Consider the following 14879-nt stretch of genomic DNA (forward strand, 5'->3'; position numbering starts at 1 on the left):
TTGTCCTCTCCAGTCTCTGTTTGTTGTTTATATGTTCCTACGCACGCAGTTTTCAGTCTTAGGACTGAAACAGAACTGAAAGTCAAAAGAGGAACTGTGGCCTGATATCAATAGCAGAGATATTAAAGGCTGCATTTCGGGGGAAACCTCGACACAGTGAAGGGGAATATCTACTGTCAACTCTTAAGTTTCATTTCACTGGTTTGAAGATCATTTTGTGTAGCTAAAGCTAGATCTTCTTGTGTGCTGTTGTTTTCCAGCCGTGGATTTGTCTTCCTCAGAGGAGGACGTCGTCAAAGAAGATGACCTCTTCATACGAATCTCTGCATGACAGCTATGTTCCAAACAAAGGGGTAAGACCAAAGCCAGCATGAACTATTTACTGTATCCTTCTCTTTAACTGATTTCTCTAACAAATGAATGTTGTTAGAGGCCAACCAGCTGTGTGATGATAGTTGTGGCTCTGGGCTGTTTGACTGTACTGGGCGTGCTGCTTGCCATTGCTGTGCTAGAGAGACCAAAAGCCCCTGAGGGCCATGAGATCCTCCCCCAGGACAGTGAGCCTGGATGGGGCAATTACAATCAATGCAGGTAAGTGGATCTGTAAACACTTTGGGGGCCACTGGGGGACAGACTGGCTCCACCATCATAAACGTTTATTTACCCAAGGATACTAAAGCTTTCATCTTGCTTTTCTCTCAGCATTGTCCTTGTGGAAAGCATTCCTCAATATGTGACATATAAAGACAATGTAACATTTGGGATCCCTCTGGAAAACGCCTGGAAGACTCTCATCTCACTGGCCAAAGAGCAGGTAGACGTCGCCTCATTTTACTGGACTCTAACAGGGGAAGACATCAACGTGAACTCTTCCTCTGACAGACCCGTGAGTTGTCAGAAGATGTAAACAAACTAAGTGTTCCTTGAGTAGGCCTAGTCTGTGTTGGTGATAGAGGCCTATTAAACTCTCGGACTGTCCTTCACAGGGACGGGAGATTCTGGAACAATTTGAGGCTCTGCCTTCCAGGAACGTATCTGTCCGAGTGGTGACCAGTATTCCCTCTGTTACAGAAAACTCCACAGACTTAAAAATACTAAAGCAGAAAGGTTTGGAACCAATTCTCACATGACCTGATATTTTGAGTTCAGGATGTTTGGTTTGCACTCTATTGTTCAGATCCGCTCTGTTCCCTGCTGGCTTTCTGTAGGAGTTCAGGTGAGGAAGGTGAACTTTGGGCGCTTGACAAAGGGCGTCCTTCACAGCAAGTTCTGGATTGTTGATAGGAAGCATGTGTTTATCGGAAGTGCAAACATGGACTGGAGAGCTCTCACACAGGTAAACGCAAAAGGACAGATTAAGGTCGTAGGTCATAATCGCAGTCGTCAGATTTGAACCGATTTAACAGTTGAACTCCTTTCTGACTGCAGGTGAAGGAGCTGGGAGTGATTGTCTACAACTGCTCCAGTCTAGCCAAGGACCTCCAGAAGATCTTCAAGTCTTACTGGGTGATGGGAGAACCCAACAGCTCCCTGCCACAGCGCTGGCCCTCGGAGTACGAAACAGCCATCAACAAACATCACCCCCTTGTGGTCAAAGCTGATAACATCTCCAGCAGACTCTACCTCACAGTGAGTTCATAAGGCGTCAGTCTAGTAGAAGAAGAAGAAGATTAAGATTAGATTCAAAGTTCTGTATCTAATGTCTTTGCTGGTTCTCCCCACAGGGCTCTCCACCATCTTTCTGTCCTCCATCAAGGACCCAGGACCTGGAAGCGATTCTCTCCATGATCTCAGGTGCTCATCATTACGTGGATGTGGCCGTCATGGAGTACTTCCCCACCACGCGCTTTGGGAGGCCTCGGAGGTGAAACTAACCAGCCGAGACCATTTACTCCAACTAAGCTCGGCAGCCATTTTGCATTATTTCCCAGCTTTTGTCCCTTCCGTTCCGCAGATACTGGCCTGTCATTGATGACGCCATTAGGACCGCTGCCTTCGAGCAGAAGGTCAAGATCCGGATGCTGATCAGTTGCGGGCTTGACTCTGATCCCAGCATGATGCCTTTCCTTCAGTCTCTGGCCTCCATGGACTCCCCTGAACACCACATCAGTGTCCAGATAGTAAGCTGCAGTTTCATGAACATAAACATGTGACTGACAGTAAACACAACATCAGCAAATGTGTTTGAGTCCATTTTTCTGGTAACATTTCCTTTAATTTCAGAAACTATACATTGTTCCTGTGGGAAACCAGTCTAACATTCCATATTCCAGAGTAAACCATAATAAATACATGGTGACTGATAAAGCAGCGTACATTGGTGAGTAATCTATAATCTACATTCTCTTGTGTTAAAATGTCCAGGAGCCATTTTGTTTGCATGTTAGTCGGCTACTCGTCGACCGTCCAACATTATGTTTCTGCAGGTACGTCCAACTGGGCAGGGGACTACTTTTCCACCACAGCTGGAGTGGCTCTGGTGATTTCCCAGCATTCTCCTCCCTCAGTGTGGGAGACGGAGGCCCTGCAGGGACAGCTCAGGGGGGTGTTTGAGCGGGACTGGCACTCCCAGTTTGCTGTAGACCTTGCCCACCTGGGTTATGATCCAGACTGTGCAATGTCCACATGGCAGCAGCCGCTCACAAGTGTTTGAAGTTGATCTATTTTTCCTCTACGGTTCTTCTCTTCTCTTCTTCATGTTTTTATAATGTTATGTTGTCAAAATCAATGGTTTTATTTTCAACAACTTATGAGAGCTGAGAAACTCTTACAGGAAACTGTAGGCAAATATAGGAAATATAGATTTTGTATGATATTTTTAAAGCTGTGTTCAGTTGTCATGTAGAGTTGATGGACCAGAAAGAAGAGAAACAGCTTGTGTCCAATTATTATGTTGAATGTGTGAAAATGATTATTAGCTTGATTTGACATTCGAATCGATTATATTGTGTGGATGTGATTAAACAACGGAATAAAGAGAAATATTAATATGATTTGTATTTAGCATATTTTCTGTTACAGCCTGGGGTGTTTGGTGCTGGCTTTCTCCTCATCTTCTCGCTTTCGCTGAGAGGACTTAAAATATAAGAAGCCTTAACATCAATTACATCTTTAAAATACATCACAAAGTTGGGAATTAGAAAAGGAAAACCCAGAGGTAACGCTAGATGCTACTCCGCTCCCTGACGTTAGGGGGCAGTGTAGCAAAGCACAGCCTGTGTAGAGCTAAGGGTGAGTGGTGAGGGGGCGGGGCTTAGTGTTGCAGGTACGTGTGCTTCCCCAGCCGTTAGCTTCAGTGCTAACGCTACAGCTGAGGAGCGAATATGGTGCTACTGGAAAACGATGCGGTGAGTGAGACATAAAATAAAGAAACATCCAACGTTGTCCTTACCGCTTGCTTTGTAATCTTGAAGGAACGCGGCGTGTGTTCGCTGGAGAGTTTACAGTTTATAGTAACGTGTGTTTTAGGGAGGCAGCGACGATCCGCAGCAGCTAGCGAGCATGCTAACATTAGTTAGTGAGCCACTGTAAGTTCATTCTGACCGGTTTGTTGTTAAACTCTTTGTTTTGTTAGACTCTCTGCTTAGATAACAACAAGATTCTTATGTGCCTTCGTCATACTCGGTCACATAGAACTGGTTTGCGTGTGTTGCTGACCTAAATGAAGTTGTGGTTACATTGAACAGGCACGTAAATGTGGGCAAACATTAACTCTTTATATGTAACGTGTGTGTATGTGAAACAAGTAGCTGTGTAATATGGAACGAGTAGCTTGGTGAGCTTTAAGCAGCTTATTAGAACAATGTGCCTACTGGGCGTGCTGTACTTGGTGTGATTGTGTGTTTGTTCTCCAGTTTCTCACAGAGCTCACTCGGCTCTTCCAGAAGTGTAGAAGTACCGGTAGTGTTGTCATCACGTTAAAGAAATGTAAGTGATGCTCTTGGCTCTGATCCTCAGTCAATTCCAAAACCACAAGTTTCCCCTTTAAACCCTAACAGCTGCTCTGATCTGTGTGCGTTCCAGATGATGGGAGGACCAAACCCGTTCCCAGAAAGGGACACACAGACACATTTGAACCTGTAGACAACAAATGTCTCATCAGAGCGTCTGATGGCAAAAAGAAGCTAAGCACAGTGGTGAGCTCACTGGAGACTAAACAGCTTTAATTTAGGATTTATTCTGACTTCATCACTGATTTGCCTTCTGTTGCATTTTCAGGTCAGCACCAAAGAAGTCATCAAGTTTCAAATGGTGAGTGTGTGTGAAGCAACTGAATATAGTGTGTGTGTGTGTGAAAGTTACCAAGAGAGTGCAGCTTCCCTTGAGCAGGTAAACTTGATGTCTATAAGTCCCCCTGGGTCCCTGTGTTAGTACAGAATCCTTACTGAGTGCTGATGGTTTCTCCTCTCTGTCTCTGCAGGCGTACTCCAACCTCCTCAGAGCTCACATCGACGGACTTAAGAAGAAAGATAAGAAAAGCAAAAGCAAAAAGACAAAGGCCACCCAATGAGCCACAGACTAGCGCAGAGCCTGTTCCATCTCAGGGGACGGCTACACACACACACACACACACACACACACACAGCTTTCCCCTCTTTTCCCCCAGAGGAATCGGGATCTCAGTTGTCGGCGTGATGAACGTGTCCCCTCTCCGGCCCTGCAGGGTCTCGGGTGGTTTGGAACTCTAGACCTGAGGGTTCCTCTGAATCCTTACAGGATGTTTGCCACAAGTCCACACTTCTGTTTCCCTACCAAGTCGCCAACAGCCATGATCCCTGGAAGCGGCCAAGTCCTGGAGGCCGTCGTCTCACTGTCCTCCAGCATATTTATTGTTATTTGTCCTTATTTGTATTTGCAGACAAACTGCTGAGTTTGCATGTTTCCAGTCAGCTGCATCTCTACACAAATGTTTCAGTTTCCAGTGGAATTTTAGTTTCTCAAAGGCAGCGATTTACGAGTATGAAACCAGGCCAAAGTATACATTTGTATTCTTTTTCTTTTTTTCATTTTAAAACAAATGGCTCCCTATCGAAGATAAAGAATTCATCCAAACTTTCTTTTTTTTTATTGTAAAGAAAAGCTTTCGTGTGTGCTTTTATAAATATTAAATCATAGGAGTCTGAGCAGATGTGGGTAGTTGAAATATCATCTCTAAGGCTGTTTGAGTTCATGGTGAAGCTTGTTTATATACCAGTTAGTTCTGAATGCTGTAAATATAAGAATCAGCTCTGTCTCTCAGTCGGATTGTAGGTTAAAGAACAAACGGATTCTTTTTGTGTAGATTTTCCAGCTGCATTGTCTCATTGACGGTTAGTACAGGTGCTGGAACGCTTTAAGTTTAATGAATAAAGTGCTTGAAACCGCTTGAAATTGTAGAAGCAATGAACAAATGCAGTCAGGTTGAATAATTCGCCTTTTAGATAAAGAATTCAAACAGTGAGTGTATATTTGTTTGCGCGTTGAAGCTCGCGTCAAATCAACCGCTGCTACTTCCGGATTGCCCGCTTACACTCACCTATTGAAACGGAACTTGGTGAAGTTAGCGCAAGGACACGAGTGACGATATCCGTTTTTCAAAGTAAACGCGAGGATGCACGAGTGACGACGGCCGTTTTTGTCTTGATTTTGGCAATTTGAGGGGCTGTGAAAAACAATTCCCCCATAGCTACTAGCAATGACGTAGTTGTGTTTAACATTTTAGTTGATCCAGTAATGGTTTGATGTTTGCACTTTCAGGGGCTGTTTCTATTTCCCGTAGTTACTGATAAGGACTTTTACTGCACCATTTCAGAGAAAAAGATTGATCCAGAAATCCAGACAACTGCTAAGGTTGTGTTCAGGAAAGCTTGTTTTTTTTGACAAGTAACTGAACAGCTGGAGGTCAGCCGTTTTTACTGTCAAAGGTAAACGTAGGTAAACACTTAACTGAAGGAAAAGTAAAGGATAAATGTTCACTCCACATTACATAATATACAAAAATGAAAGCACTTTAATAACTCCTAACAATCAGACTGAAGCCCCTGAAAATAATGAATTTACAGAGAAAACTTAAAAATCAGAGCGTTCACACGTGAAGAGGAAGGGTTAAAGCGCTGTGGCCTCTGTGTTCGTCCAGTTTGCCTCATTAGATTTCATTTAATTTCTCATTTCAGGAGGTAACAGTCAGTCATTGTCTGAGAAGTAAAAGTCCTCTTCCTCTCCACTGTCAGACAGCACGCCATCCTTCTCGGGGAACATCTCTCGTATGAGGAAGGTGTCGGTCTCTGGTAAGAAGAGAAGAAGAAGACATTGGTTTTGTTAACACGATTCACTTCACATACAAAAGCATTCAAATCAGAGCTGCTTGATTGATTACTGTGTGACAGAATGCTTCAGCTTCTCAAACAAACTGAGCGATAGAACAGTAAAGACCAATTTGATGAAGATGATGGTGAACCCACCTGTTTCACCGCATCTCTTCAGCGATCGTTTGATAGACGGAGTCGGTGTGAAGTTCTGAAAGATGGAAAATGAAATCGTTACATACAATTGTCCGTGTAACTCAGGTGTGCTTTTGATCTACAATCATCTCAGACATGAACTATGACCTTTATGGGTGGAGCTTGTTTGCAGACTTTGAACTGACTCTTCTTCATCCTCCTCTGGAGTTGAAAGATGTACTTGTCATCGTTGTTCCTGCACAGCATTGACGACGATTAACCATGAGACATGTACTTGTTTACCAAAGTCAAACCTCCCACAGTGAAGGCGAAGGCTCACCTGCTGGGGGACCCCATCATGCCGGGGGTGATGTGGAGACACCGAGGGGTCTTCGCCTCAGGGAAGCCCACCGACGAGGGGGACAGAGGCTCCTGGTCTGACAGCGCAAAGTCCTGGTCGTCGCTGGGACACATGGAGGGGAGCTGTGCCAAAGAGAGCGCCTGTCATTATACGGTCTGGACCCTGAGCTTTGCAGAGCGAGCGAGCCAGCAGCCGTACCTCAAAGCGTTTGCTCTGCATGTGCGCCGAGCTGAACACGTCGCCCATGTCGTCCTTGGGCATGGCCTCCAGGAACTGACGCACCTGCTGCTTCCTCTTCAGGGTTCCCACTCGAGCAGATATGACGGGATGATCTGCAACCAAGCAGGTGGACTTGAAAGTGAACTCTGGAGTTCCTCTGAGGCTTTAAGATGCTCAGGATACAAACACTCAAACTGTACCTGGAGCTTTTGCTGCTGTCGGCGCCTTTCTGGGCTTGTTGGCCCGTTTGCCGGGGCTCACCTGGGCCCCCTGCTGAGACGTGTGCTGCACGTGGCACTCCTCTGCTGACCGAGTCCCCACCACCATGGCCACATTCGCCCAGTAATCAGTCATGTGCTTGGGGTAGGAGGTCACCGCCCTGGAGAGAGAGAGAGAGAGCGCGCGCACACACACGCACACGCACACACACACACACACACACACACACACACACACACACACACACACACACACACACACACACACACACACACACACACACACACACACACACACACACACACACACACACACAGGTGTTAGCTGTGACACCAATTCCGCAGGTTTGCTGTTGTGTGTGAGTGTGAAACGTACTTGTGCAGCTTCCTCAGCTCTCCCTCCGTCCACTCGTCTTCGTCCCTCCCCCACCGAGTCCCTGTGTTCCTGCTCTTGTCGTGTTTCTTGCTGGGTTTAGCCTTCGTCTCTGTAGGAGGAGGAGGTGGAGACGTTGTGGCACATTTTCTCTGCTTGTGTTTGGTCTGTGCAGCAGCTGTCCTGCTCCTCTGTCTCCTCCTGCCGTCCTCTGGGGACTCTAGCGGCTGCATGGACAGAGGCTGCGTCTTGGCTTGTCTCTTCCTGTGCGTCTTCTTCCTCTTAACAGACGAGTCTAAGTCGGACTCTTGGCTGCCTGTTGTGGGCGATTCTGTGGCTGAAGACACGGCCCGTTTCTCTGCCAGCCTGGCTGAGGACCTGTTGGCTTCATGCATCTGTTTCCTTGAGTTTGACTCAGGACGACTCTGTGGGACCACGCCCCTCTGCCTGGACCTCGGGCCCTGGCTGCACTGCTGCTCAGGGCTGCTGAGGTCGTGGGCCAGGACCGGCTCCAGACGCACATTTGGACCGGAGGGCTTGGAGGGTTTCCTGCCGGGGATGTCCTTGGTCTGGTTCCATTTGTGCTGCGGGGCCTTGACCCTCCTCCGTGGTCCTGATGGCTCCTCACGGTCTGCAAACACAACAGAGGTCAGACTGGAGGTTCTGTCACCATGACAACGACCAGCAAAGTGCAAATGTCTTTACCTTCACCGCAGGGCAGCAACACTCTGACCGGTTTGTTTGTCATCCGGGTGGAGACGGTTGTTGTGACCTCCTGTGTTATAAAGAAACCAACCATAATCACACTCAGGCCGTGTTCAAGCAAAGAGACGAATGAGACGAGTAATCAACTTTTGTCTTACAGGCTTACAGAAGGAGGTATCGTAACATTCGTGGATGGTGACGTTCATGTGGGCGTCCAGCATCACTCGGCCTCCTTTCCAGTACTCCAGAGGCGGCTTGATCACTCGACCGCTACGAGACACTTTTGCGGAGGAGGTGGAAGGAGGACAGGAATCAGCTGGAGATGAGGAGAGAAAGAGATACTTTACTCTGACCGTAACGGCGTCCGGCTCAGTGTGTCCCTCACGCTTCAGGCCTGTGTGATACTTACGGGCGGCTCTCTGCCTGCAGGGTTTAGAGTCAGGCGTCTCTGAGACCGTCCTGGACCTGACGGGTCCCCTCTTGTTGCTTCTCTTCGCCTCCTTGCTGGCATCACTACATCTGAAGGAAATGTAGGTTGTGAGTAAACATCAGTATGGTTTTTGTAAATCGACACTCAAATGATGGAAAACTGAAACTTTCTTACTTTCCTGCCCCGGACAGAAACGTCTCATAAAGCGTTTTCCAGTCTGGAGGGAAACCCTGAGTAAACTTCCTCAAAAACCACTTTGGAAACTCTGACTGAACGCCCGCGTTCATCTTGCCGACCAAGACGTAGATCCTGCCAGAGACGGTCTTGAGCGTAGACCCAGTCACCCTCTCTGCGATGATGTTACTGTGCCAAGCGATGCCGTCATCCCTGCACGCCAAACAAGACACATCAGCTCACCTCAAACGCCAACAAGGACTCACAACGACGCGGTTTAAAGAGCGATGAGTCACCTGTGGATGCCGTCCACGTACAGACCCTTCCTGCTGCTCTCCACAGACCAGTTTCTCAGATAAATCTTGCTCTCCTGCCAAACCAGAAGGAAGACGAAGCATGATGTAAACATTTGTTTACGTCTCCCCTTCATAATGTAGGTCAGGTTGATGTAACAGCTCCACTCACACTGAGGTACGTCGCCGCCACGGGCCTCTTGTTGTCCATGTACGCGACGGCCTTTCGTTTGTTGGGGATTGAGATCTGCGGCGAGTTGAGCACCAGCGGGTCCACGAGCAGGACGGGCTGAGACAGGACCACCGGGACTCGCTGGGCACCGCTGGGGGAGTTGTCTGATTGGCTGTCGGCCGCCTCAAACGTGGATCTGCTGGCTGGCGTGACGCTTTCTGCCAAACTATCAGGCGTGATGTTCTCTGGCTGCTCTTCACTGAATGTTGTGGTTGCTGGGTCGTCTGGGAAACAAGGCCTGTGACCTACAGAGACACAGGTATGGACTCATCTTAACTTTACTTCCTTACTTACTTCAAACGTGTGCACGCTGACACTAACCTGCATGGTGGAGTCCTCTGGTGCTGCTGCTGACCTTCTGACCCTCCGGTTGCTGCCTCTTCCTCTCCCACAGGTAACCAAACATCTTGGTGGGGGACACAGGAGGAAGATGACATCCTGTTCAAAACAAGAGCAGAGGTGTCATGGCGATATCTGAGTGGAGGAAGTGAGGGAAGAAGCAGCAGGAAGTCATCTCACTTTGCTTTTTAATGGGGACCTGTGGTGTGACAAAGGGATTCATCAACAAATCCTCCACTTTGACGTCATTATCCGTATTCAAAGATGTGAAGTTGTTTCTCTCTCGGGTGGGTTCGCTGTCCAGCTCCCACTTCCTCTTCCTTATCTTCTCCTTCATGGATGAAAACACCTTAGCCGGAGACATCAGCTGGTCCAGAGGGGGTCGATGCTCTGACACACTCCCCGCACACACACCCTCCCCCAGCTTTGTTGGGGTTCGCTCGATCATCCTGCAGACGCCGGGGACGCCGTTGATCTGCCTCCCCGGGGGTCGAGACGCGGCTGTGGACTCCAGTGGGGCCCTCTTCCTCGGTGTGAACTCGTTGGTGATGTTGAGGAGTTTCCGTGGCGACATGGCGCTCAGGTCCTCGTACCCGCAGCCGAGGCTCTTCTGCGGCGTCGCTATGGGGGAGAGCGTCAAAGCCTCCGCGTCGCACGGACACACACTGAGCCCCCGGTCCTCCTTGTTCTCCTTGTCCTCCATCATCCAGGTGCTCTCCGTCCTCCTCCCTGACCCGTGGACGTCCCTCGCATGACGCTGTGTGTTGTTGTTCGTTATCCTCCCAGGCTTAGCAAACATGGCTTCTTTCTCAACTCTGGATTTCAGCTTGGCGAACACTTTAGCGGGAGACTCCATCGGTGCCGCTGTGTGTCGCAAAAACGCTGGATGCGACGTCATGCTTCTATTTTAGGAAAACAATTCGATTATAATCCATTCGAGCATGACGCTAAAGTCAATGCTCCTCGAGCACTCGTTTCAAATTTGTAGTTACCGCCTTCTTTAGTAACGTCACTTCCGTAAGTAGAGTACGGGTACATTGCGTAGGACATTTCCGCCTCGCGTTCGACACGGAAATACCGTATCTTTCTCAGTTTTGGCAGTTTATGACCGTATTATTAGTCATTTAGGCTGCATAAACATAAATAAAACATATATTTTTTAGTATATAGATAAGTTGTATGAGATAATACACGTTTTTCTTTCATTAGAAAATGTTGACGCTATATCCATATTTTACCAGTAGATGGCGTCAATGCGTTCTGAAGATGTAGATTTTTACGGAGAAGAAGAAAGTCTCTCGTAAACTTCCGGTAGAGCTCATGTTATTCTCGCGTCTGTTGTCTATCTGCTGTGGAAAACATCAGAATATCTGGCAAATATCAGCAGTGTCGCGTGTTTATTTATACGTGGAATGAGACTTTAACCTTCGATACAAAGCGGACCGCCTTTAAAACTATCAAACTCTAATACAAAGTGTTGTTTGTCAAACTCCCGGAGTGGAGTCGGACAAGTGATGCAACATGGCAGCAACGCAAGTTAGTAAGTGTTTAGTCTCTGCGCTGAGGAGGGCGCACCTGCGGGGACTGAGCCGCAGACTCGGGGCTGCGGAACAGGTGTCCAGTGCTCCGGTATGTGAGCGAACCGGAGCCGCGCACAGCCGCCTGGAGCAGAGAGTACCGGGTTGGGACGGAGGCGGTGACCGGGACGGTGGCGGCCGCTCCTCCGCGGCACTGCTCCGGTCGCTCTCGGCGGGTTTGGGGCTCTGCGGCGCGGCGCTGCTGCACCGTCAGACCGCCGAGGAGCAGCCGGAGGACGGAGGCTCGGTGCCCAGACGGTTTGTGCCGTCAGCCCGCTGCGCCGCTCCGTACAAACCGGACAGCCCCCGGTATAAGTATAACTTTATTGCAGACGTGGTGGAAAAATCCACTCCAGCCGTGGTTTCCTTGGAAATAATGGGCAGGTGAGAGTTTCAGCCATGACTCAGTCTAACTGTTGTATTTTGTCATGTTATACAAGTGTCAGATTTCTTATCATATCAAATGTCCAGATAATCATCTGTGTGTCTTACAAAAGTAATCTCATGGTGGCAGCACATCCTGCCTCCTTCAGCAAACAGATTTTGTAACTTCCCTTTGTGTTGTTTAATCAGAAAACACGAAATCCAAGTGCATGCTCACATACTTTCTAATGTGCTGCTTCCAATGTACAAAACTCTCAAGCTCACTTAAGTCAACAATAATGAAGCCATCAAACAAGAGTGATGTCTTCAATCAACATAGTGATCACATCCAAACTAACAGAACATGCACTCATAAATGATCCTGTGGTCTAACTGATTTTGGCTCTAACTCTTCCAAAGGCACCGATTTTCTGGACAGGAAGTTCCGGTTTCCAACGGCTCTGGTTTCATCGTCAGCAGTGACGGCCTCATCGTCACAAACGCTCACGTCGTGGCTAACAAGAGAGCTGTGCGTGTGAAGCTGACAAATGGAGAGATGTACCACGCCACGGTGCAAGACGTGGATCCGGTGGCCGACATCGCCACCATCAAAATCAATGCCAAGGCGAGGACCTTTGATTCCTCCTGCTGCTGAACTGGAGCCTGTAGTTAACTTCCCATTGTGGTTTTGCTGCTTTGACCCAACTTGTTGATTGGTCTTCTCTGACATTGCAGCATCCTCTGCCCACGCTTCCTATCGGCCGGTCGTCTGACATTCGACAGGGTGAGTTTGTGGTTGCCATGGGAAGCCCGTTTGCTTTACGGAACACTATCACATCGGGAATCGTGAGCTCGGTACAAAGAGGCAGCAAGGAGATCGGCCTGTCGCACAGCAACATGGACTACATCCAGACAGATGCAGCCATTGATGTGAGTGCTGTTTACTTCGATGCGTGTGTGTGTGTGTGTGTGTGTGTGTGTGTGTGTGTGTGTGTGTGATGCAGTCAAAGATCATTTATGCAACTTGTTTTTGTTTTACAGTTTGGTAATTCTGGAGGTCCTCTGATTAATCTGGTGAGTCACTAAATCTGTTTGCATGTTCATCGTCACATTCAAAAGCCACTGAACCCGTTTTGGCGTGTGTGGAATGCTGCATGTGGACAGACGGGGCATTCCCAGGGTTTGTGACTCATGTCCAGCTCTTAATGTTGCATGAAAGAAGGTCTCACTACAAAGCAATGTTTTTTTATGAACAGATTTGTCTTTTGTGACTTTATTAACATGATGAAACTCACCTCTTCTCCTGTCAGGATGGAGAGGTCATTGGGATAAACACCATGAAGGTCACAGCAGGGATCTCTTTTGCCATCCCGTCCGACAGCTTAAGACTCTTCCTCGATCAAGCAGCTAAAAAGCAGAGTAAGCATGAGGTCCGCGAGGTGTTGTTTATAGAAATTAAACTATTTTACACCCGAGAAATTGCAATATTCACAGGTTGAGATGTTTCTGTGGCATGTTGAGCTTGAAATTCTCTGCTTAAGCATAAAGCCGGAACATTTCTGTGACTGTGTGTGTCTGTTTTCTTCACATTTTCCAAGGTTCAAGGTCCGGTGACTCGGAGCCTAAGCGGCGGTACATCGGTGTGATGATGCTGACGCTGACACAGAGGTCAATGCTTAGAAGTCATGAGGTCTTGTGGCGAAGCTGCACAATATCTTACCATCAGATTTGACGCGTTTTGTGTGTCTGTCATCTCACTCCAGTATAATTGCCGAGCTAAAGCTGAGAGACCCGATGTTCCCGGACGTGGCTCACGGCATCCTGATCAACATGGTCATGATGGGCTCTCCGGCAAACAGGTCAGCACCTTTACAGATGTGTGGGCTGAAGCTTGTGATCAGTCGAGCGGCGACAGACAGATTCACAAATTGTGGATTTTATTTCCCTGGTTTGTGCCGTTCAGAGCCGGCATGCAACCCGGAGACGTGGTGGTGGAGATCAACGGGGTGAAGGTGCACACGTCGGAGGAGATCTACAAGGTGGTGCGCAGCAGCGACAGCCTCACCATGGTGGTGCAGAGGGGACGAGAGCTGCTGCGACTGCAAATGGCCCCAGAGTGCACAGAGTGAACGCTCACTGCTGCATGACGGGCAGCCACTACTTCATGTAGGACACTGTGGAAAATAAGTGACTGCCACTGGGCTGTCAGAAGTGTGTTAATAAAAATGAGGGAAAGAAAAGGTCTTATGGTAAACACAACTCTCATTACAACTCATCATGTGGTGATCAATGCCTCAAGACGACAGTTACATTATTTATTCTGTTAAGTTAATCGTAGCTCCACAGAGACAACTTTGGTTTTCTAAGGTTTCGAAAAAACATTTACAGTAGGGCTGGGCAAGTTGACGTGTTATTATCGCATATGTTATTGCAATTCTGTTCGTATTGCAGTACGTTTTTCCTCATACTTGTTTATTGTAGTACTTGCACTAAACAAATGTGTTTAGTCCACAATTATAAACTTATTGTTAAACCTAAAGTGGGTTGAATGTTCTCTCCATGTAATAGTTATGAGTCTGAGGTAAATACTTTGGGAAACGTTTGTTTTAGCATTATTGCTTCACAGTTTGGATCCATGCACTCAAATTGGAAATTGAGAGCAATTGTTGTAAGTTTTTGTTTTTGCTTATTGGGAAATTGGCATTTTGTTAAAAGATGAAGTGGATTCCTGTTCTTCTAGATTCTTGCTGTGTGTGACCTGCTCTAAGCAGTCTGATTAAAAAAGCCAGAGTTTCAAAAATTCATATTTTACTTGTGTGTGAACCAGATTGTGTAGAGGAGGTGAGGATGGACTCAATGATGGAAGAGTAGAAGTGCACCATCATTGTCTTTGGCAGGCTGAACTTGTTCAGCTGCCGCAGGAAGAACATCCTCTGTCTTTTTTGGTGGGGGAGCTGATGTTGAGCTCCCAATTGAGGTCCTGGGAGATGATGGATCACAGGAATTAAAAGGACTTCACAGTGTCTGGGGAGTCACACAATCATGGCGGGCCCGGCTGCGTTGAGTCGGAAATCCACAACCATCTCTTTCGTGTTCAGAGCATTAAGCTCCAGATTGTTCTGCCTGCACCATTTCACCAGCTGATTAATCTCCCGCCTGTAGGCGGACTCGTCCCC

General features: G+C 47.7%; 4 protein-coding genes across 4 annotated transcripts; 3 read left to right on the forward strand and 1 right to left on the reverse strand.

The window, feature by feature from the left end:
- The first annotated feature begins 108 nt into the window (after window positions 1-108).
- pld4 (phospholipase D family member 4) lies at window positions 109-2993 on the forward strand. The gene is made up of 10 exons (XM_076161586.1): window positions 109-353; window positions 431-591; window positions 703-886; window positions 987-1107; window positions 1209-1336; window positions 1429-1629; window positions 1725-1864; window positions 1955-2120; window positions 2224-2320; window positions 2427-2993. Exons 1-10 carry the CDS (start codon window positions 303-305, stop codon window positions 2651-2653), a joined length of 1476 nt encoding a protein of 491 aa, XP_076017701.1. The 5' UTR covers window positions 109-302; the 3' UTR covers window positions 2654-2993.
- A 251-nt stretch (window positions 2994-3244) lies between these two features.
- Window positions 3245-5124, forward strand: srp14 (signal recognition particle 14). Its single transcript, XM_076161588.1, has 5 exons — window positions 3245-3347; window positions 3855-3927; window positions 4024-4136; window positions 4219-4251; window positions 4421-5124. Exons 1-5 carry the CDS (start codon window positions 3324-3326, stop codon window positions 4508-4510), a joined length of 333 nt encoding a protein of 110 aa, XP_076017703.1. The 5' UTR covers window positions 3245-3323; the 3' UTR covers window positions 4511-5124.
- An 839-nt stretch (window positions 5125-5963) lies between these two features.
- Window positions 5964-10930, reverse strand: mis18bp1 (MIS18 binding protein 1). The gene is made up of 15 exons (XM_076161582.1): window positions 9944-10930; window positions 9746-9862; window positions 9365-9669; window positions 9196-9269; window positions 8900-9112; window positions 8705-8814; window positions 8454-8611; window positions 8296-8365; window positions 7594-8221; window positions 7200-7378; window positions 6979-7112; window positions 6760-6902; window positions 6588-6675; window positions 6441-6495; window positions 5964-6263 (listed from the first exon to the last, which is right to left on the reverse strand). Exons 1-15 carry the CDS (start codon window positions 10659-10661, stop codon window positions 6163-6165), a joined length of 3093 nt encoding a protein of 1030 aa, XP_076017697.1. The 5' UTR covers window positions 10662-10930; the 3' UTR covers window positions 5964-6162.
- Window positions 10931-11066: 136 nt separating this feature from the next.
- On the forward strand, window positions 11067-14507 carry LOC143009566 (serine protease HTRA2, mitochondrial-like). Its single transcript, XM_076161587.1, has 8 exons — window positions 11067-11724; window positions 12124-12328; window positions 12439-12633; window positions 12745-12777; window positions 13014-13122; window positions 13302-13371; window positions 13467-13562; window positions 13667-14507. The coding sequence occupies exons 1-8, from the start codon at window positions 11285-11287 to the stop codon at window positions 13830-13832; spliced, it is 1314 nt and encodes a 437-aa protein (XP_076017702.1). The 5' UTR covers window positions 11067-11284; the 3' UTR covers window positions 13833-14507.
- The last annotated feature ends 372 nt before the right edge of the window (window positions 14508-14879 follow it).

This window comes from Genypterus blacodes, unplaced genomic scaffold, assembly GCF_046128005.1.
Source record: "Genypterus blacodes isolate CSIRO-AG114 ecotype Tasmania unplaced genomic scaffold, CSIRO-AGI_Gbla_v1 ptg000112l_1, whole genome shotgun sequence".
Lineage (NCBI taxonomy): Eukaryota > Metazoa > Chordata > Actinopteri > Ophidiiformes > Ophidiidae > Genypterus > Genypterus blacodes.